The sequence below is a fragment of the Rattus rattus genome, chromosome 4 (genome assembly GCF_011064425.1).
Source record: "Rattus rattus isolate New Zealand chromosome 4, Rrattus_CSIRO_v1, whole genome shotgun sequence".
Taxonomy (NCBI): domain Eukaryota; kingdom Metazoa; phylum Chordata; class Mammalia; order Rodentia; family Muridae; genus Rattus; species Rattus rattus.
Window position 1 is genome coordinate 4,803,937 of NC_046157.1, and position 24,043 is coordinate 4,827,979.

At 42.8% G+C, this 24,043-nt stretch overlaps 1 protein-coding gene across 1 annotated transcript in view; it reads right to left on the bottom strand.

Annotated features, from left to right (window-relative positions):
• The window catches only part of Klhl6 (kelch like family member 6), a 39,766-nt gene extending 21,146 nt beyond the window's left edge, over window positions 1-18,620 (bottom strand). Inside the window, exons 1-2 of the mRNA XM_032899942.1 lie at window positions 18,304-18,620; window positions 1,583-1,748 (exon numbers count right to left, since the gene is read on the bottom strand). Coding sequence (XP_032755833.1) covers window positions 1,583-1,748; window positions 18,304-18,590 — 453 coding nt within the window. The 5' untranslated portion in view covers window positions 18,591-18,620. The remainder of the gene's footprint in view (window positions 1-1,582; window positions 1,749-18,303) is intronic.
• Between the last annotated feature and the right edge of the window lie 5,423 nt (window positions 18,621-24,043).

Below are 24,043 nucleotides of genomic sequence, written 5' to 3' on the forward strand. Positions count from 1 at the left end.
AATAGGCATGAAGTTAGTGATTTCTCCATCCCATAAAGAGGAATAGTTTCCTACCAATCAAAGGGGTTAATGGCAAGCACAGACATTGGGTCAGGAGAATGACTTGGAGACATTACCAGGAAAGCAGACCTGCTGAAAATGATTGGCTTGGCAACTTCAGGATGCTTCAGGGAATGAGACAATAAAATTGACTATTACTCAAAATTCATTAAGGCTGCATTGTGATGGATTTCCTTTCCACACTCCTCTCTTTTGCCAGATTTTTTAATAAATCCCTCCCTAACCCCAACTTCAACAGATCTAAACCTGCTACCAACCATCTTGGATCCTGAACCCTTCAGGGATACTTACTTTCCCATACTTCGGGTTCTGTTCCCTTCAAGTACCAAGCCAATTATGACATAAACAGAAATCACCTCCATAAGAGTCAAGCCATACATAAGATTTGATGCTCATCTCTGGTCCCTAGGTGTGACTTGGCCTGTCCCCAGACTCTGTTTCTTACACATCTAGGCAACAAGACAACATTAATATGATGAAACCCACTTCAACAGTATAATCGGAGTCCTGGCCATAGGTGATAATTTAGACGGGACCTTTGTTACAATTATAGATGCAACTGACATAACCCCTGGTCTAATTAGTTTATGAAGCCAGTGTAATTGCTATAATCATATTGAAGCAAATATCATTGAATAGGAACAATATATTATTTTAAAATAAATCATAATTCTGAACTCTTCTCTCTTCTGTGACATTGCTTACCTCTCGATGTTCTCCTCTCATAGCCACCAAGTGCTTGTCACACGGACCTTGATTCCCCCACATTTAGACAGCATCATTGCCTGAAAGCTGCACAGCGTGACCGCAAGCAGTGCTTTCTCCAATCAGAAAACCCAGTTTCAACTCTCAGCACTTTCCGTCATATTCTGTGTTCCCTTAATTTCCTGTCCAACTCACACTCAGATCAGATGTTCGGTACAGAAAGCATGGGCTCCATCACCGGCTCTAACTGGGCTGCTACACTTGGCAGCCACTGTTCTACACTTAGATACTAAGTGTAGAACCAGGCAATACATTCCCCCCTTCATCTGATGACATAGGCAATGCCTCATCCCATGACCTGCCACTAACTATCCAAACAAACACCTTCTGACCTTCAGGTAACCTTGCCCTGTGTGTGTGCCTCTCTGTCTTTCTCTGTGTCTCTTATGTCTGTCTCTGTCTCTGTCTCTGTCTCCTCTGTCTCTCTCTGTTTCTCTGTGTTTGTATCTCTGTGTCTATGTCTGTCAGTCTGTCTGTCTGACTTTGTGTACATGTCTCTCTCTCTCTCTGTCTCCTCTGTCTCTCTCTGTTTCTCTGTGTTTGTATCTCTGTGTCTATGTCTGTCAGTCTGTCTGTCTGACTTTGTGTACATGTATCTCTGTGTGTGTGTGTGTGTGTGTGTGTGTGTGTGTGTGTATGTGTATTCGCATGCATGTGCAAATCTCAGATACAGGTCTGGCAGCCACCCTAAACAGGTCTCTGGGGGCTCCCTGCTTCCATTTGTTTCAAAGAGTACAGAACTTGTTTGATCACACACCTGGAAAAGGTTGGCAGCCTCCAGAACCCGCTGAACATTCTGCTTGGTGATCAGAGCCTTGCTTGTGTATGTGTAGTTCAGGAGCGTGTGCATGGTCTCAGCATCCACCCCTTTAATAATGATCCTCTTCTCATACTTTTCCTTTAAGTCGTTGCAGAACATGGCCCTAGAAGAGAGACCTGTGATGTGAATCCTTCCAGGATCCTGTGTTCCAAACCTGAACAGATTTCCCCCTTTAAAGTCATCTGACCTCCTGCAACAGTGAAGTCCCAAGGTCAGGACCTAAACTGATGGCCAACATAAAAACAGTCATTTGACTTGCTGGCTTCTTGGTATCTTTCCCCTTGGTTCTTTATCTCTCCTTGAATATGCTAAGTCAATGACTATCGCAAAGAAGAGTTCTTAAACGAAGTCAATGTATTTCAAGGTGACACATTATTAGTCTCTCTAAGATCATCTATACTCTTTTTTTTTTTTTTATTAACTTGAATATTTTTATATACATTTAGTGTTATTCCTTTCCCGGTTTCGGGCAAACATCCCTTCCCTCCCCCACTTCCTTATGGGTGTTCCCCTTCCTCCCCCCCATTGCCGCCCGCCACCCAACAGTCTAGTTCACTGGGGGTTCAGTCTTAGCAGGACCCAGGGCTTCCCCTTCCACTGGTGCTCTTACTAGGATATTCATTGCTACCTATGAGGTCAGAGTCCAGGGTCAGTCCATGTATAGTCTTTAGGTAGTGGCTTAGTCCCTGGAAGCTCTGGTTGCTTGGCATTGTTGTACATATGGGGTCTCAAGCCCTTCAAGCTCTTCCAGTTCTTTCTCTGATTCCTTCAACGGGGTCCTATTCTCAGTTCAGTGGTTTGCTGCTGGCATTCACCTCTGTATTTGCTGTATTCTGGCTGTGTCTCTCAGGAGAGATCTACATCTGGCTCCTGTTGGTCTGCACTTCTTTGCTTCATCCATCTTGTCTAATTGGGTGGCTGTATATGTATGGGCCACATGTGGGACAGGCTCTGAATGGGTGTTCCTTCAGTCTCTGTTTTAATCTTTGCCTCTCTCTTCCCTGCCAAGGGTATTATTGTTCCCCTTTTAAAGAAGGAGTGAAGCATTCACATTTTGATCATCCGTCTTGAGTTTCATTTGTTCTAGGCATCTAGGGTAATTCAAGCATTTGGGCTAATAGCCACTTATCAAGATCATCTATACTCTTGATTGAACATAATTCCTAGATGTAGTTTCTGAATTCTCTCTTAGAGTCACGTGCAGTGGATGACACGATACTCCAGTTTAACTCACATTTGGATTTCCCAGAAAATTAAAGGAATTTGGCATGCAGTAAGCAGTACATGAGGAAGCCAAATAAGACCAGGTGCTTAGAGAAGGTTGCTTCAGCCTAGTCCTGGAGGGACTAGAGGACACACTTCACAACTATCACAAGAGATAAAGACATTGCTTGACAGTCAAGGACTCCTCCAGGAACAGATAATTCTCAAGCAACCTGGTTTTTTCAAAAGCCCAGAAGAAAGTCTGCCCAATGGTTGTGGCAGGCAGAAGCCTGGAGCCCACGCAAAGCTTAGACTCATTCACATCATCCAATAAATGAGAAAATACAAATCAATTCATCTGCTTGATGGTAATTGATAAATTCTCACTGATTGATAAATTTCCTGAAGTATTTGAAGGCTAAGTAAGATAACATACATAAATAAAAACTCAAACAAGTAGGCCAGATCAGAGGGATTTTAGCTGGTGAGAGACATGGTGTTTGATGGATGAATTAATTAATTTTCTTGTTGCTGTAGCCAAACAGATAGCAAGAATCAACTTAAGGGAAGAATTCTCTGGTTCCTGTCTTGAAAGCACAGTCATATGAGAGGGAAAGCACAGCAGCAAGGACGATTGTGGTAGCAGGAGGGTGAACCACTTCCTTGTATTTTCAAATCACAAAGCAGAGATAGGACAGGAAGTGGAGCTGGGTCGTAAGCAAGAAAGCCTACTCCCAGATACCCACTTCCTCCAACTAGGTCCCACATCCTCCCTATACAGCACAACCAGCTAGGACTAAGCATTCAAACGCACAAGCATGCTAAAGACTATTGACATCTAAATTCTGAGACCAGGTCATACACAGCTTCAGCCCTTAGCCTGCCAGTCTCTCTTAGCTGGTCCTAGTCTCTCGTAAGTCCCTAGTCTCAGACTTTCTGCATGCTGTCCACCCTATATCTACAGCAAAGGTGGAGCCAGGGTTATAGTAGCACCACTCTAAAGACACTAACTCTAAAACCCTTTATGAACTCAAGAAAGAAGACAAAAAGAAGTATAAGAAAACTGTCTTTCTCTCCAGGTCTCTCTATACATCTGACTCCCAAAGTCTCAGCATTCCTTTATCTCCTCTAACATGTTGTCACTGCCCTTGGCCATGGCCAGCATGTTGAACACAAATAAAGGGGAACTAAAGCTAAGCCAACAAACTCTTCATCGACTGAACCCCCAGGCAGCTATTGCTGTCCCCCCCAGAGATTCATTCATACACATTCATGAACAAATTTTGGTCTCCATGATGGCCAGTCACAGAAGAGACACTATAAGTAGAACTTAGGGCCCTTGCTGGAGCCTAACAGAAGACAATACTCAATAAAATCAGTAGGATACAAAGTCAAACACTGGGGAATTAATTCAGCATTGACACTGAGTACACTAAACAGGGTCTGCTCTCTGGTAGCAGAGCCAACTTGGTTGTTAGCAATTTACCTCTTAGTGGGGGTAGTGGGGATATAGAGGGGTGATGCATAAGAATAAAGTATAGACATATGTGGCACACGCCTGTCATTCCAGTACACAGGAGGTGAAAGCAGGAAGATAAGGAGCTCAAGGTCAACCACCCTCCCACTACACAGCCAATTCAAATTCAGCCTAAGCTAAATATCTCAAGGGGGGAATGGAAATGCCATAATGAACCCCACCCTTTGTATGCTAACTTAAAGAGATAAGAATAATTAAGAATAATAGCAGGTTGTGATGGTACGTGCCAGTAGGATATGCCAAACGAGCAGAAATAGGAGGGTCAGATAGATATATTTCTCTTTTTGTAGGCTAGGTGTGACAGCATAAGCCTTTAGTCCCAGTACTTGAGAGGCCAAGGCAGGCAAATCTCTGTGAGTTTGAGACTTGCCTGTTTTAAACAATAATAACAAAGAGTTAGGAAGAAATGAAATGAAATGAAGGAGAGAAGTAGAGAGAGAGAGAGAGAGAGAGAGAGAGAAGGAGGAAGAGGAGGAAAGGAAAGGAAAGGAAAGGAAAGGAAAGGAAAGGAAAGGAAAGGAAAGGAAAGGAAAGGAAAGGAAAGGAAAGGAAAAGAATAAGGAAGCCCCAAGGAGGACTAGTAAGAAATGTGAAGGTTTGAGTTCAATCCACAGGACCCTTATGATAGAAAGAGAACCAACTTCCAGAAATTGTCCTATGACCTCCATACATAAGCCCACATACATGTTTTCCCATGTATCCACCTCCCTCAATAACAAAAATAAAAATAAAAAATGTACCCCTTAGCATGTAAGTGAAATATTACATAATAAAAAGTAATTTCTAGAAAGATGTGGACCAACTCGCATGAGATCCTCATTTTAAAACAAAAATAGTTTCAGAGCAGTAAGTCAGTTGTCCAGTACAGTGACTCAGTGATACCTCAGTGCAGAGCCTGAGTCATTCAGCACATCTCCTACCACACGGATGTAGCCATGGGCCTGTGACTCCAGTCTCCCATACATGGATGTAGCCATGAGCCCATGATTCCAGTCTCCCATCACAACCATGGATGTAGCCAAAGGCCCATGACTCATCTACATGAAGTCAGACCCAGTTGAGAACACTTCCTGGGCCACACAGCCCTTCAGTGTCCATGGGGCTTAGCCCTCAAATAGGGTCCCTTCTCAAATATTGTTTCTTCAAAGATGCTCTCCCTCATGCTGTACCCAATCAAAAATCATCACTGTACCTTTCTTTCGTTTTCTTTATAGAACCTTCACAGCCTGACATTGTACTATACTTGTCCACTAATTTAATGATCACCCTCTCTGCTACCCTATGAACAGAACGAACTGACGGTCACTGCCGCTGAATCCCCAGTGCCTAGCACAGTGCTAGTGGAGATTCCATCTCTATAGAAAATCAGTAAATAAATGAGTGAGTGAGCTAGTTGATGGAGGCTCTTTCCGAGATCCTTAGAACTGTTTCTTGTTGGTCATCCTCCCACTAAAAATTCCTATCAGACACACAGGGCCTGAATTTGAAAGAGATAAATCTCCACAAGCACTCCACTTTCTACTCTGATGAGCTCTGCGGGCTCCTGAACATCCTGATATGTCTCTGATGGAACTTTTCACCCATTCCAACTGACCTGTGGTTTACCCTCTCCTACACCCTCCCTGCCTCAACACCAGGCCTGCAAACAAGTACTCCCCAGTCACATCTACTGTCGCATGCATTTTAACCCATGCCTGTCCCTACTTAGTTCCCTGCTCAGCCCTTCCCGTCCTCTTCATATCAAGGATTAACTTCTCTGCTACACGAAGATATTCTGTGTTGCGTCACTAACATTAATTGCAAAGTGGATAAAATTCAACTCAAGCATACAAACAAGTAGCTGTCTTGTAGATAACACAGAATAACAGCCTGCAATTCCAGTGCTCAGAAAATTGAAGTGAGAGGATTTTAAAATCAAGATCAACCCAAAATACCTATCAGGAATCTGTTTTAAAGTGTGTGTGTGTGTGTGTGTGTGTGTGTGTGTGTGTGTGTGTGTGTGTGTGTTTTCACATATATGCAACTAGGTTAAGACATTATTTTCAGTTTCATCATGTAATGTACTAAGAGCAGCATTGTTAAAAAGGAATATGCTTTCAGGGTAGGCAATCAAAGGAGTTTCCATTGCAAAAAGATCAGGAGTCAGCAGATCCAGCCGTGATGGAAAGTAACATGATTTTGCTGTTTATGGCAGTGCTGCAGGCACTGAACCCTTCCATTCCCTAACCCAATTCCTTTTTTTTTTTTTTTTTTCTTTTTAAATTTATTTATTTTAAAATCTGGATGGTTTCTCTGCATGTGTGGTATGTACTCTATGCACGCAGTACCTATGAAAGCCAGAAGAGAACATCAGATCTCCTGGAACTGGAGATAGAGACAGTTGTGAGCTGCCACGTGGGTCCTGAACCTCAGTCCTCTGCAAGAGCGGCCAGTGCTCTACCTGCTGAGCCATCTCTCCAGCCCCTCCCCGAGACAAGTCTAGCTAAACGAAGGATGTATGCATTCAGCTTAGTCCAAATTCTGATCTCTAGTTATTCTCTGAAGTCCTACTTGCAACCTCAGTGAAGGGACTCTGGTCAGCATGGCTCCGGCAGGCCTTGCCCTTCTCCACCATTCCCTTCTCCCTGCTAAAACCACTTAATTGCATTCCAAAGCTAGCCACCAAGGTCTATCCCTTTATTTGGCCACATTCTCCTCCTGACTATGAAGGTCCAGCTATCAAAGTATTTAAATCCAGCAACCAAAAGTCCCCTTTGGTTCACCTCATTAACATGCCCAAATAAAATACACCACCACATCCTAGCCCATTCTAACACAGCCTTCCCCTTTTTGTCTTCTTAAAACTTACACCTACAAGGTCATTTGCTGCTGTGTTTGGGTATGGTTTGTGCCTAATCCGGGGTCAGAAGGGGAAGCTTTCTGTTCTCCTAATACTCAGCCTCACTCTCCTAACTCACGGGGTGAGTCATGATGTAAGGTCCAAGGCCAGCCACATCTGAATACTGCGTGAGGAGAGCAGGATCCTGAACTTTACCAAGCCTAAACCACATGAGTTAAAATCTTTGCCAATGGGGTTAACTAGATGCATCTTACTAGACTCTACTCTGGCCACGATTCCTTAACAAACCAAAACTTAAAAACCGCTGCCCTGATTTAAGCGTGATAGTAATCCCAGACTGAAGCTGAAGGGCCATACATTCAAGGCAAGCCTGGGCTACTGTCTTGGTTACTTCTCTATGGGTGTGTTACAATACCATGACCGAGGCAATTTATAGAAAAAGCGTACTGGGAGCTTAGAGTTTTGGAAGGTGAGTCCATAACCATCGCAGCAGGTAGCATGGCTGCAGACGGGCAGATGTGGCACTGGAACAATAGTACTGAGGTCCTACGTCCTAATTCACAAGCATGAGACAAAGAGAGAAAGCTAAGTGGGCGTGGCATGGGCTTTTGAAACCTCAAAGCCCACCCAGTGACCTACGTTCTCCAACAAGGCCACACCTCCTAATTCTTCTCAAACCATTCTACCAAGTGGAGATCAAGCATTCAAATATGTGAGCCTTGGGGATAGTCTCACTCAAATGGCCACAGCTACCGAATGAGAACCTGAGGGTGAGGGGTCCCCTAAGACAGGCCCCTTTGGCTCCCACCTAACAAGAAGATACAATGAAGATCAAAGTCAAGATAATTGGCTAGAGCTAGGACAAATATTTGCCTGGAAATTCGTGTTTGTTTTTGTAGTAAAGTTCTCTTCCACCTTTTGAGATCCCAGGATCCCATCAGGCCTAGGGATATTTCACAAAGGAGAGAGGGACAAGCAACCTCCTCTTCTCAGCCTGGAAAACTCATGCTACCAGGCCTTACGCTGGCCTCTTATGTCTCTAGCTAATAGACTCAGAAAAAGCTCTGCAGCCTGGACTCAGGTAGCACAGTTCATTGGAGCTCAGAGTTTCCATAAACAGCCTGATATAAAAGCCTTATTAATAATAAATCACATGAGATTTTGATCTTGTCTGTTACGTGCATGCAAATCCACTCACATCTGGAAGCGCAGCTTCTGCTGTGGTTCATTCCCCCCAAGGGTTTGCGTGTTATAAACATGGTCCTCAATGTGGCAGTGTACGAGTACAAAACCAAGTACCAAAGCAGTGAGGCTGTTAGGACACAGTCATCAGAAGAACCAATGTGGTTCTCATGGGACACTGCTCAGTTGTCAAAAAGGGCTATTTGAAAGAGGAAGACTGGCTCTACCCACGCAGCTGTCTGGCTTCTTGTCTCACCATGGGACCTTGCTCCCTGACATACTCCCACCATAACACAGCCTATTAGGTAACTGTCAAGGCCAGAGCCAGGCCAGTGCTGTCACCATGCCTTCGTACCACCAGAACTATACAACTCTTCCTTCTTCTTAAAGTTCCCAGCCTCAAGTATTTGTTATAGTAATAAAAAATACACTAACATTTGAAAGTTCAGAAATACCTTTCTTTCTACTACAGACACATATCTGACAGACGGCATCCCACATTTCTTTCTTGAGTTTAAAGTCAGATTGTTTAATACTTCTAGCCATTGAATGAGCATTTGAACTAAAGTGAGAAAGGATCTTAAAGCTGAGCATTCCCTCCACTGACTGTAAATAGCATCAGATCTTAAAAGAACTTCTGTTTGCCAACCTTCTGGTTCAAGTTGACCACTCCTCAAAGTCACTGCATATGGCTCTGGAGAAGCAGAAGTTGGCTCGCTTCCTGTGCAAGCAGAACCCTCAAAACCCCACCAGGGCAATACTGGTGACTCAGCAAGCCATGGGGCTCTTATCCAAATTTATGAGAGAAAGGCTCGTTCTGTCCTACAGAATTGGAGCACCAGGTTTCCCACTGGATCCACCCTTCCCCTTACACCGTCTTGAATGTCCGTGTGGAGCTAGCCTCAGTTCTTGTGGCAAACATAATCCAAGTCATATACTACATCCCCCAAGCCTTAGTGACTAGTGAGGGCGGAGTGCAGAACAAAGTGGGTCCAAGCAGAGCCAATTTCAGAACCTTCTCTGGAACTACTACTATAAGAAGTTCGTTTCCCATTGAAATTGTTGAGCTGGCAGAAGTCAAAATTCAAAGACATTTGTGACCTCCTTGTCTCTATTCAACAATGCAAGGGGAGGGGAAAGGAGACACACAAAGAGACAGACACACGTAGAGATTAGCTTGGACACACAGATCCATCTGGACCTACAAGCGGTAGACCTAGATTTTTAAACCATGAATGGGTTAATACACTTGAGTCTTTTAAAAATGTCATGGCAAGCACTTTTTAATAATTGTTGGGTGCAAAGATAGATGAACAGAGAGATGAGAAGACACCCACACTGACAGTTAAGGCCAAGAAGATTTAACTACGCCACTCCACACTCTGACCTACACTGCAAGTACTGTGAGTATAAATAGCAGTGAACTACAGCATGACCTTGCACAGATACATGTAATAGTGTAATGAGAACTCGATTCTTGGAATCAGACCTCCAAGGTCCTGATGCTAACTCTTCTAACTGTGCTTCTGTGTTACGCACATGGTGGCTATTACTTGACTCAATTTTCCTTTGAGTTTATCTCACACTCACCACTGGAAGTACAACCTGCTTGTCCCTGACCCAGTGGTTCTCAACCTGTGGGTCATGACCCTTTGTGTGGGGTCAAAGGCACCCGTTTACAGTGGTCACCTAAAATCATCAAACAATGCAGATATTTAGACTACAGTTCATAACAGTAGCAAAATCACAATTATGGAGAAGCAATGAGAATATTTTATGGTTGGGTCACCACAACATGAGGAACAGTAATAAAGAGTTGAAGTGTTAGGAAGGTTGAGAACCACTGCCCTAACCAAATACCATTTGCCTCCCAGACCACTTCCGTGAGGTCCTCTTAGAGTAGCACTTAATTAGATTAGGTGAGCATTGGCACGTGCTGGTCACTGCCACAGTCCCACCCTATGCACCTCATAACATCTTCTTCCTCTTCTCTGTTCCATCTCGACTCACACAGGACCCTGTAGAAGCTCGCTGTGATGGCCACATCATTATCCAGAAGTTAGGGATCAGTCTCTGACTTAACTACTTAGAATCCTACAGACAGACTTTGGTCTGCATCTTCTTCCCAAGACGTAGAGGTTCTGCTAGTAGCAGAGTACCCCTGCTGCGGAGCACAGTACTAGTCACATGCGTGTTCCAGAGTGCTCCCTCTGACAGCTGCCAGACTGATCTGGACCACAAGACTGAGATTTTGCTGTCTATGACACAGACACCAGAAGGCAAGAGGACAAAGCTGGGCACCCCTGCCAGAGAGCAACAGCAAAACCAGAAAAAGGGGAAGGGTAGATGAGGAAGAGGGGAAGTTGTACAACGGCCAATCAGCACCCATGACACTTGCCAGGCTTTGGCCCTGAATGGACTTCTTCAGTACACAGGGAAAGAATCTCTACTTCTGGTTGGTCCTCCCTCATAGAGAACTTTTTAAAGATTCAAAGTACAGCACCCCAAAAGCGTAAGCTAACCTGGGTGACACAGGGCACTGAGTGTAATAGCTGTAGTACTTCCTTAATGTATTCAAAGATTGCAGGCAGTTTTCAGGGCTACTGAGCAGTGAGGGAAGACCCTCACAGAAGCCTCTTGGGATACCTCTGATTGTCTTTTGGGCCATATGCTTCATTTGTCTTCAAATATTTGTATCCCTTGGGTCCATAGTTCCATACCCATGGGAACAAGAGCTCCTGGGAAGAAGCTGTGACCACAAGAGACTGATTGATTAGAACATCCATCACCGTGGAGAGATCATGGAGAGATGTTAGAATGCTGCAAGTTCCAAATTACGTTGAGCCATTATCAGTGCCCTCAGCAGCCATTTATCACCCTCTTGTGTGTGTGTTACCCAACATCTTTGTGACTATTAGATAAGCTTTGGGATGTACACTAACTTTTACCAACAGAAAGGCTAAGAATCTCAACAGATAGCATCTAGCTGTGGATTCTCACCTTGTTAAGAACATACTGACCCAATGTACCCATCAGTGTATTGGGCAAGCATGTTGACCCATTACTTCCTTTGTTCTGTTTCTGTAGAAGCTTCATGAAATTGCTACCTCATGGAAACATGGCATTCAGGAAGAAACCATATTTTGTGTTCCTAGGCTACAGTCTCTCATATTTGCCTCCAGAATTTGCCTCTGTTCCTGTGAGGTGAGAATTGTTCCTTTCGTCAACACCTAGAACTTTTCCTAACCAATTATCAAAGCATTTAACTTCATACAAAAAGCTGTTACAACTATGGAAGTGTTCACAATTAAGTAGTAAGTGAATTAGAATACATCCACAGTTGACAGAAATCATTAAACTATGTCTATAGAAAGTATGGAATAACAAGGAAAATGCTTACACTATATAATTGAGTTGGAAATAAAGGATAATAAATGACAATATGTGGTATAAGCATGATGACTTTCCAATGCCTGGAAGAAAGAGCTGAGAGTATTAAATGATAATAAAATTCTTCTGGGTAGTTTTTCTGTAAATTTATAGCTCAATGCATCAGAACATTCAGTACATATTTATTAGTCTTTAAATGTTCTTCTTTTTTCCCAGATTTGCTTTAATCAGTATGACTTCCATATGTAATAGAAAACAAGCTTTTAAATGTTAGGATTACTTACTGTGGTAGGTACAAGAAAATAGAGAAAATATAAAACCAGGTTTCTGCACAGGAGGATTCTGGGTAACTAAAAACTGAAACAATAGAGGAGCAGCACTGTGGAAGAGAGGGGATGACAGAGGAGAGGGATGATGCCAAGTGAATATAGCAGTCTCTTAAACACAATGCTTGCTTTCCTGACATAGAAACACCATCAATATTTAAACACAATAGGAAAAGGAAAGCTGTTTACAAGGAGGAGGCTTCTAGATCTGCTAAGTCGTTATTTAAATCACATAGCTGGATCTAGAGGCCAGCCGACCACAACCAGTGGGCTAACCACACCTGTGGAACAATGACAAAACCCTCTTTTTGGAAACAAAGTTTCAGCAATGCACATTAATTTATGTGTTGAACAATTACCATAGAGACCAGATGGCTCCAAAGCTTAAACATTTGCCTCTTGGCCCCTTACAGAACAACTGTGTCAATCCTTGATCTAAAGTAATCCATGGGTTCTAAGTCTTCTATGGTTAATACATGTATATAATAGATTGTGGTCACTTTCACACACACACCGCTTCCCCTCCATCACCTCTCTCCTCATGCTGAAATATTCTTATTCCCAAGTTCCCCTCCTAGTTTTATGCTTCCTCCCTATGTGTGGCCCACTGAGTTAAGTAGAGTTGTTCTCGCCACTGTGGGAGTATAGGTGGGCGTTTACTGGAGTAGAGGCAATTTATTAGAGGCTACACCAAAAAAAAAAAAAAAAAAGTGGTTATCTCCTTCTCCAGCAGCTGTTAATTGCCAACAGATCTCAGGGAAGGCTAGGCTGTGTGGTCCCTCCCACATCCACGATGAGAGGCTGCGGAGATTACTCCTGTGCAGACAACCAGAACTGCAGTGAGCTCACGGGTGCCAAGGCTACACTGTATCTCACTCAGAACCTCTTTTCTCTGCACATCTCCCCTGCCTCTGGCTCTCAGAATCTTGCCACGCCCCTTTCTGTGACAGGGCTGGGGAGATCCTAGGCTCTGGGGGGAACCTACAACTATTGTTTTGCTAAACAGTCATGTTGAACTGCCCTCTAAATGATCATGTTTATGTCAATAGATTAGTGCTACTCTCCCAGCTGCTTACCATAGTGCCAGTGGTTAATGCGGAAACCGCCACCTCACCAAAAAGCCAAGAACAACCCATGTTTTATTTGATTTAATTTTTTTTAAGATTTATTGATTTATATTTTCTGTGTACGAGTATTTGCCCACATATATCTGTGCATACCACATGTGTGCGTGGTGCCTGAGAAGGTCAGATCTGGATCCTCCTTCAGCCTCCCGAAAACCTGTGTCACTATGCCCAACTACACTGTAACTCGTTGCAACTTCTAGAGGGTCTCTCTGATGTGGTTCTCCCTACTTACAACCTAACAGGGCATTTTTACACAGAGGTCAAATCATGTCTTTTTTTTTTTTTAATGTTCTAGTACTTCATGTACTCCCCATGCCGGTAAGATACATTCCACTCCATAGCCAGCTCTAACAAAACCTTTCATGGTCTGACCCTAGGAGTCTCTCAGCTCTACTGAACTGCACATCTACTCTACTTCTGGTGATCTGCATGCGTGTATGCATGTTACCTCTCCAGAAGGTCCACCGTGGGTCTGCCAGCCTAATATGCCATCCTGAGTCTTACGATGCTGCTAAGGAAATCTTCTTATCTCTCCTGTTTGTGCACACTACAGTGTGTGTGTCCATGTGTGCCCATGTGCGTGTGCCCTTGTCTAGTAATCCCTTTTTCCAGAATAGTCACTGGGTTTCAGACCCTCTCCTAAATCCTCCCAAACCAAAATGCCCCAGATAATCCAACTTACTCAATATGACCAAAGACCCCATGGATCTGGTCAGTTCTTATTTGACCCCAGGCATGGACCATTGTATCTATTTTTTTATCATTGCTCCCTCCTGCAAACCATTAGTTTTCAGCTTCATCATGTTTTAAAATCATAATGGTATCATCACTCATGTAATTAGTATGGCCTTTGCACGGAAAGTAGGGCTAAGGTAGTTAGTCCATGAGCTTCCAGACAGCCAAAGCAATACAAAGTTACAGTAAAAGGAAGAAAGCAGAATTTTCTTTTTGTTCAGTGTCTTCCTTTTCTGGGACATTGCCTCTTCTAGCCAGAATTCACTCAGACTATGCTGTTCAAGTGGTGTGTGACTATTCTCATTCTCTCTCTCTCTCTCTCTCTCTCTCTCTCTCTCTCTCTCTCTCTCTCTCTCTCAGACACACACACACACACACACACACACACACACACACACACACACCTATCTCTTTGGCTAAGCTCCTAAATTAGATTGATCATTGTGTCCCAATTCCCTGATGCAGTTATTGGTCCAGGAACGGTAATTGAAGTCTAAGTCAATCAGCATCTGTCCCAGGAGCTTTTTGTACTAACAGCAGAGAATCCCTTAGTTCCCTTTGGAGCAAAAGCTGCAAGAAATGAGTCTCAGATCTACCAAAAAGCAAACTTCAACCATGGCAGAAGTCTAAGCTGAGAAGTCCAATAGGAGGTACAGCCAGGGAAGTGGGGGGAGGGAGGAGGGAGGGAGGGAGGGGGGGGGGGAGGGAGGAGAGAGAGAGAGAGAGAGAGAGAGAGATTCCCAACTGCCCTGAAGGCCTGAAATTCTGCCCTCCCTGCTCTCTGCCACATTCCAGTCTTCCTATGATTTAGTACTGTGCTAAAGCTGACCTCATTTGAGTTCCCACTCCTTGGAATCTGTAATTTTACTACTGTTACAAATCATAATATAAATATTTTTGGAATTGGAGGTTTGCCAAGGGAGTCATGACCTACAGGTTGAGAACTTCTGTTCTATACTATGGCCTTCAGGATTCTGTAGCAGTTGGGCTCCTCCTGACACACGCTGAATGGCTGAGATCTCAACTGCTGCCTGACCTCCTTGCACCTATTTCCTTTCTCTGGGTTTGCTTCTCTGTACTCCTTGGGAGGGATTTTCTAAGTCTATACTATCACACACATACATTTATCTTCTCAAGTGAGCCAGAGGCAATTCTGATCACAAAAACAAAAACAAAAAAATCTGACTTACTGCAACATATAACGTGTTTTTAAGCAGATTAATAAATGAACTGTTTTATTATTTGCATTCTATGACAACTCACTTGTAAATGTAGACCTGCAAATCTTTAGCTGCAGATTTGGCTGCTGGGCCTTCGAGAGGCCAAATAGTTCCTCCCAGATTTACAAAGCCAAGAAGCTAACTTTTATATTTTTGGTTGTGAGCCTAGCCTTTAACGGCTGAGCCCTCTCTCCAGCCCAGAAGCTAACTTTTAGGGTTTACTATCCATTGTTCATGTCTCACTCTTCACAAAACACATTTTCTCCAACTTCCTCGTTTCTCTCAAGACTTTAAAATAGACCCGCAAAGGGAAATCACTGTCTGGGTGACTAATGTTGTCCTTGTTTGGCTGACACATTCCTACCCTATCATTCTTCTGGTGCACAAATAAATTCTTCCAACTGCTTTTCTATGTGTGCAATGAGCCAGAATAGCAGGTTGCTGTGGGTCAAATGGCTCCCACATATTTATTGACAAGGCCAGGGGCTAAGTTTGAGGGAAGTGGTGCCTGCTCTGTGTCACACACAGAGGCTGCTAGTTTTGAACTGCCGTGGTGTCAGGACAATAACAGATGTCTCACCCCTTCCAAATCTTAGAAACAAGGCAAAGAGGCGGCGAGCCACTGTCAGACGCAATGCTGATCCTTGGTCTTAGGATTCAAGTTGACTATTTCTTTTTAATTAACTGACACCTAGACTTCACACACACACACACCCCGTAAGATGAACACAGTATTATTGTGTGCACAAAAGAGTTGTACACAATATTTTTGTACACATTAAATGAGCCAAGTACATGTGGTACAAAGCCTATCTACCCCACACAATTGCTCGGTGAACAGAGAACAGAGTCTAATCTCCAGAGTCCTGTATCCATTATAGGAGGGAAACTACATTGGAAATACCTAGATATAAATCTAAAGAAAGGTTAAGAAAGTCTTTATCCACAGGCAGACACTCACATCTGTGTGCGCTCCAGCTTCTTACTGCCCTACTGGCCCTGAGGACCAGCGGAGTGTTTCCTACATTGGCAAGGACAGAGGATCTGAGCTAAGGCACCTTCTGTTTATGAGGAGAAATCTATGGACCAAAAAAAGTAGTGTCTCAAGGGAAGACAGTCAATAGTCTTGTCTGGTAAGCAAGCAAACACATTTATAAAACTACCAACCAATGATAACAGTTTTTCAGTGACTCAAAACATGAAGAATAAACTGAAAGCATGAAAACCCAGGGCCCTGAGACAGACTGGCCTTCATTCTCTCCTGAATGAGAAAGCTCTTGGCCAGTACAGGGGCAGGTGAGGTGGTGCGTTTGTGTCAACCCATGTTTATGACGTGCTTATATTTTACCAAGCTATGCTGCCAGGAGAATGATGCTTCACTCCTCGTGGCAGCTCGTCCTGCAAATAAAACAAGGACTCTTAGGATGTGCGGAATCCTCACTCCTGCAACGGCCAGGTACGTAATGTGCGGTTTTCATTTCCTCATCTGAAAGAGGGGGCGTTGGTCACCTTCATCGTGCCAGTGCAGAGTGAAACCAGTGACCGTTGTTTGTGATAGAGAGCAGGCATGACTTCCTTCAAACTCGCATAGGCCCTGCCCCTTGCCTTGTCAACATATGGGAGCTCTTTACGTACAACAACCTTCTGACTCTGCTCTTCGAATTCTACAGAAAAATTTTCTCCAACTACCCCAAATAAAATACTATCTTATACACACGCACATGTATATATGGATGACATGAGCTATATATGTATATGTATATTTGCTTGATGTTTATCTATTTGACTGTATACAGTCATATTTTATTTGAAATATGTGATATTTGAAAATATCATATGTATTCACATGATACTTTCTTAAAACCCTCAACCAGAGCTGAGAGGTAGGAAAATCTCACTAAAAATAAAGTGATTTTTCCCCCCTACTTTCTGAAATGCCTCCCTTACTCACTGGTTCTCCACATGACCACACTGGTGCTCACAGTGCTGGTGCAGCAGTATTCATATAGGGTTTCGACAGAGACCTTATGAGCCTATGTATCTGCCAGACATCGTGTAAGACCGTTCCACTAAGAGGATTGTTACAAACGATGATGAGAAACTGTCACTGTCCTCATCTTCCAGTTGACAAAAAAAGAAATTCAGAGTAACAGGAAACTCGCCTAAAATTCATGGCCAGGAAAGGTTCAAGTGAAATGAAAACAAGTCTTCAAACTCCAGGTCGTCATCCCACTAGGACACCTCAGAAGCCTTTTACATCCAGAAACTTCTTGCATTGTTTGTCCTCCCCACCTTCTCCTTGCACACCAGAAACCCCTAATTTTCAGTAAGTTATGTGGTAACTCCAAAAGCAAGGCCACATTCTTGTTCTCTACCTCTACTGATGAACAAAGACAATATCGTGTTTTAAACACATTAGTCAAACTGAGGAGAGGGGGGAAAAATCCCCCTGACTTAAGTAATTTCACATCCTTAAAATTAAAGATATACTTATATATTTATAAAATTATATACTTGTATATGTATAAGAACACACACACAGAGAGGGGGAGGGAGGGAGAGAGAGAGAAAGAGAGAGAGAGGAGAATAGATGGAGATAAGGTTTTAAAGCATATTTTCAATTTTATCATTACTAAAATACACTTGGCAAGGTAAAAGATAACAAAACATATTTTTAAAGTATGTCAAAAATATCTTGACTCTAAGATATGATAAAGAATATTAAGACAGAGAATAATTAAATCTTTCGAAGAAAAGTATCAAAATGGTGGAACCAGACCAAGGATGGTACTGAAAGGTTCCAAGTAATAAATAAATACTGCTTCTAAATGGTCCCAGTTTCTCTTGGCCCAAATCAACTCTAAAGGTTGAGAGTTTCCTTTCCTATATTTTAAGTAAGCACAAACCTTACTGTATATACGCACATATTTACAGTCTATATAATATATGAGGTAATATATGACAAGATACATAACATATTTTATGTAAGAATATATGTAACCATAAGTGCTCGATCTTGTGGACTGCAGAGCTCTCGAGTCTACAGTTATTTTCTGTGCAATATGCGTGCAGTTTGACAGGGACTCAAAGCAGGCTGACCTGAAATAGTTGCTGGCTGCAGCAAGCACCACACGATGGCAAGAGAATTCCTGAATGTCCACACACAAGATGACATCTGTCAAAGCATTTTCCTCTCGCAGGGTCTCCAGGCCATTCTGAAGAATTAAAGAAAGTCTCGTGTCGTCAAATTTTACCTTCTCCCCAGTTAATATCTCCACCAAGTCTCCCCGTTTCTGGGAGGACTTGTCTGTAGTGAGTGCCAAGGGTCCTTCCAGGCTCCTCTCTACCACATCGCTCATGGTGCAGGCGCCTCTTTGTCCTGCCATCAACGTCTAGACTAAAGGAGCTGCCAAGTTTCGGGGAGGTCACACTGCAGAAGCCGAACGGATTTCCTGCACAGGCCCCTCCACTTATCACCAGCTGTCACACATACATAACAGGAAGTCTCGCACTTTCTCATCCTGTTACTACAAACGCCACCAACTCCTCCTCTTCTTTCTGAGGATTGTCACAGGGTTAGGAATGTCTTCAAGTGGGAGTGTAGAACGGGGATCTGGGAAAGAAAGGGTAGCTTCTCTGTATCTTTCGGGAGTACAGTTTAGTCCTCTCCCACCTCACACTCGTAGGCAGCAAACCTCTGCTTCCAGTTATCACCTGTTTCCTTATACCTGCTTCAACAACCCAAGACTTCAGGGGGAAAAAATGGGCATGGGGTCTTCTCTGTCTTCCACTGTCTGAGACCCCTTTGGAGCCTAACAACCGTCCTTCATGGCAACTTGTATCCCATACTCTCTCAAATTATGGGCATGAGGCCAAAAACTGTTCTACCTCCTTACCTCCCCCTGACACACACACACACACACACACACACACAATAGAACGAGATTCAGTTTCTCATTCATGATTGTGTCCACCAAACTCCTTGATTGTTTTATCTTTATTTTTCAGATGGCCTAAAAACCACTAACATAGCCAGATGTCAGCTCCTTCTCCTTACCTAGTAGGCGACACATGAGGCTTTGTATCATAGGTTTAATGAGTAAACAGCAAATGTTACAACAATTTATACGTTGTGGTTGTTTGAATATGCTTGACCCAGGGAATGGCACTATTAGGAGCTGAGGCCTTGTTGAGTAGGTGTGGTCTTGTAGGAGGAAGTGTGTCACTATGGGCATAGGCACTAAGACCCTCATCCTAGCTGCCTAGAAGTTGTTTGCCTTCGAAATGAGATGTAGAACTCTCAGCTCCGCTTGCATCATTCCTGCCTGGATGCGGCCGTGTTCCTGCCTTGCTGGTAATGGACTGAACTTTTAAACTGTAAGCCAGCCCCAATTAAATGTCCTTCATAAGAGTTGCCTTGGTCATGGTGTCTGTTCATAACAGTAAAACCATGACTAAGATAGGAGCTGGTGGGGCTGGTGAGATGGCTCAGCGGTTAAGAGCACTGACTGCTCTTCCAGGGGTCCTGAGTTCAATTCCCAGCAACCGCATGGTGGCTCTCAACCATCTGTAATGAGATCTGATGCCCCCTTCTGGTATGTCTGAAGACAGCTACAGTGTACACATATACATGAAATAAATAAATTAAAAAAAAAAAAAAAAAAAGACAGAAGCTGGTGCCAAAAACTGGGGTATTGCTTTGATTGAACTGACCATGCTTTTGTTTGGAGGAAGATGGATTTGGGGGCTTTGGATTTAGAAAGCCCTGGGATGCTTTAAAAGTGGGGCTTAATGGGCTACCCTAATAGGAATATTGAAGACTTTGTTGCTGAGAATGACTTGAACTGTGCAGACCTGGCCCAGGTTGTCTCAATGGAGAAGAATTTCAGTATGTGGCACAAGACTGTTTTTGTGGTATTTTGGTGAAGAACATGGCTGTGTTTTGCCAATGTCTGAAAAGTCTGCATAAGGCTAAAGTGAAGAGATTTAGATTAATTGCTTTGACGAGTCTGAAAGCAGCCTGGCTTAAATTCTGTTGTGTGGTTACTAAAGTTCACTCTTATGAAGAGCACTTTAATGAACAGGAGCAAGCTGAGGAAGGAAAGATATAAAATATATGGTTCAAGTAATAAAGGGGCACCAGGAAGAGAAATGGAGCTAAATGTTCAAGGAGATAAACGGATTAAGGGAGTGGTGACTTTGAGACAAGATCCCACTCAGCTTAGCTTAGGTTCAAGCATAGTGGAATGCACCTTTAATCCCAGGAGGCAGAGGCAAGCATATCTCTGAGTTCTAGGCCATCATGGTATAGAGAAAGTTCTGAGTTGAGGAAAACTTAAGTCCAGACATGGTGGTACATGCCCTTTATCCCAGCATTCGGGAGACAAATACATGCAGATCTCTGAGCTCAAAGTTAAATCTACAGAGCAAGTCCCAGGACAGCCAAGCTTAGACAGTGATGGGGTTCGAAAACAGAAGCCTAGTGACAATGTACTAGGTAAGAGATGTCATGTTCCAGCCCCAGCAAGCAGCAGAACGTGGCAGCCTCAGCCATGTCTCAGAGTCAAGAATAGAAGGGTCTACTGGGACAACTGATGCTGGCTAGCTGGAGCTAAGAAATTAGTGGTGATTAAGAAGATACCAGCATCACTGAGGTAAAAAATCTTCTGGGAAATATTTTCTGAGAGCACAGAGAAGCTGTGTTCTAGAGAGTTCAGATCCCCAACACCCACATGGAAGCTGAGTGCGGTAGCATTTATCTGTAATCCCAGTACTGTGTGGTAGAGAAGGGAGTGATAAAAATAGAAAATAAAAACTGGTCAAGCCAAACATTAAAATAGACACAGAAGGAACACCCATTCAGAGCCTGCCCCACATGTGGCCCATACATATACAGCCACCCAATTGGACAAGATGGATGAAGCAGGGAAGTGCAGGCAGACGGGAGCCGGATGTGGATTTCTCCTGAGAGACACAGCCAGAATGCAGCAAATACAGAGGCGAATGCCAGCAGCAAACCACTGAACTGAGAACGAGACCCCCGTTGAAGGAATCAGAGAAAGAACTGGAAGAGCTTGAAGGAGCTCGAGACCCCATATGAACAACAATGCCAAGCAACCAGAGCTTCCAGGGACTAAGCCACTACCCAAAGACTATACATGAACTGACCCTGGACTCTGACCTCATAGGTAGCAATGAATAGCCTAGTAAGAGCACCAGTGGAAGGGGAAGCCCTGGGTCCTGCTAAGATTGAACCCCCAGTGAACTAGACTGTTGGGGGGAGGGCAGCAATGGGGGGAGGATGGGGAGGGGAACACCCATTAAGAAGGGGAGGGGGAGGGGTTAGGGGGATGTTGGCCCGGAAACCGGGAAAGGGAATAACAATGGAAATGTAAATAAGAAATACTCAAGTTAATAAAAATAAAAAATAAAAAAAAAAAACAGCCAAGCAATTTTAGGGCAGGAAAGTCAGTACAAAAATGAGTAAAACCTCAACGCTACATAAAGAACTATAGGCAACTAAGGAATGCTGAGAGTGGAAGAAATAGTCTCCCCCACGGTAGAGCACATCTGGTTTATTCACTACCAAGATGGTCAATCTGGTAAAAAGATATATACAAGTAACACTGTACAGACTGAGCAGTTTGTATTTATGCATTTAGAAATACACACACACATACACACACACATACACACACACACACATACACACACATACACACACACACGTGTGTGTGCAATAACATTTAATGAAAAAAACAGCTATGGACTTGAAAGTGAGGGAGAAGGGATGTGGGGTGGGGCTTGGAGAGAGGAAAGGGAAGGAAGAAATGATGAAATTGCATTATAGTCTCCAAAAGTAAAAAGAAAAATTAAAAGCAAATATTTTGTAATAATGGATTTTTAAAAAAATCATTTTGTCTTCAGAGAGGATCTGAAGACAAAATAATTTAGTACTAGTGGATTTGGAACCATACTGTATAATCATTACATTATCCTCTTCCTAGTTGTGGTAGCACTAAACAAGAACGGGCCCTTGCCTCCTACCTCATCTTAAAACTACAAAGAAAATGTTAGAATATTCGGTTCCTGTTGTAAAGCAATTTACTCTGAGATAAAACCTCCATCTTAGAAGGAAGAGTCTTTAAGAAAAGGATGCTCTAAAAGAAGGTAAAACATTCCATCCTTCAGGGAAGTTCCTTAAGCTCAAAACGTAAACAACTCATAAGTTTTAGAAAGTCTCTAAAACTGAGCAGATACATCAGGCCCTCCTTCCCCAGTTCTTTACAGGTAGTAAGGATTGCTGAGATACATTCTCAAATTGGCCGTGTTTCCTAGAAGACTTTCAGACCAACCAAGTGACCTAGAAGACACAAGGGCCCATCAAGCTGCCTGGAAAAAAATACTCTCCAGCCTGTTTAGCAAACTGAAGGTTGTATGGTGGGCTCTAAGTTTCCCACTTCTGTGAGCTGTCACCTGTGCTGTCATAGACTTTGGTAGCTGTCTTTAAGTCATTTCTGCTCCTGTAACTCCTCACCCATACTCCTGTAAGTCACTCAAATAAAGCTCATTGGCTCATCAATTTAGACTTCAGTAATATCCTTATTTTGGTCTGTCATTGGTTCCCTATGAGTGGGTAGACATTTGTTCATGTTTCCCCAGGAATATTGTGTCACACAACAGCTCCCAAAGGAAGAGGAAAGGAGTAAGTTAGATCCGCACTTGTATTTTCTGTTTTCTTACCCATCCTTATCCCTGAGGTAGAATAAAGGAGGAACAGGTTGCAGAAAGGATGCTGATGTAAAGTGAGGATGCATTAGAAATAGGAGACAGCATTCGTGCTCAACAACACCTGTCCTGAGTTAACAAAATTTGTGCTGTTTATTACTCAAATGCAATTGTGGACAAGCTGTAATGCTGTACCATGCTTATCTGGGCAGTGTCTGAGTCTCTAGTAACTAGCAAAATTCAAAACCAACTGATTGTTTGCAGAAATAATGCTTATAAACAGACTATTAGATGTATAATTCTTACTTGGATCCTGAGTTTTAAGAGGAAAAGTAGTAAACAATACTCACAGTCATAGCACCATTGTTTACAGGTGCTAGATGGCAGAAGTAAACTGTTGACCAACAGATGCATGGATAAATAAAATTAGCATGTATGTAGGATAGAATATTTCTCTACCTTTTCAGAGACCAAAATTTTAGCCTATGTTATGATATAATTAACCTTGAGAACATTATGCCAAGAAGAATAATCCCACCACAAAATGACAAACATCATCTAATTCTCTGCACATGAGGTGCCTGAAATAGAATATTCTTAGAAATAAAAAGTAAAACGGTGGTTGCCAGATGCTGAGAGGAGAGAGACATAAAAATTCTCATTTAATGTGTACAAAGTTTAAGTTTTGCAAGGTGTAGAGCATTCTGGAGATTGGCTATTCAACAAATGTGAAAGTAATTAACACCACTAAAATATGCACCTCAAAATACTAATATTTGACATTAGGATCAACAACCAACAAAATAAAACAGTTAAGGAAGAGATCTTTCTTTCTAGGTTTAGCATGTTTAGAATATTAAGTAGGAGTACTCCAAAGTTTCAAACGTATTATCAACACGGTATACCATCGAAAATATCCTTACATCACCTAGTGTCGGACTTAGATTTGAAATTGAAAATCAATGCAAGTTGAATCTTGGCACATTTAAAATTACTGAAGATGTTTTTATGTATGAGAGTGGTCATAGAGGTTTGATTATTACTGCTTAAAGAGTAGCCAGTAAGGGCATTTGTAAATAAAGGAAACTTGAATGTGAACTATACTCCATGA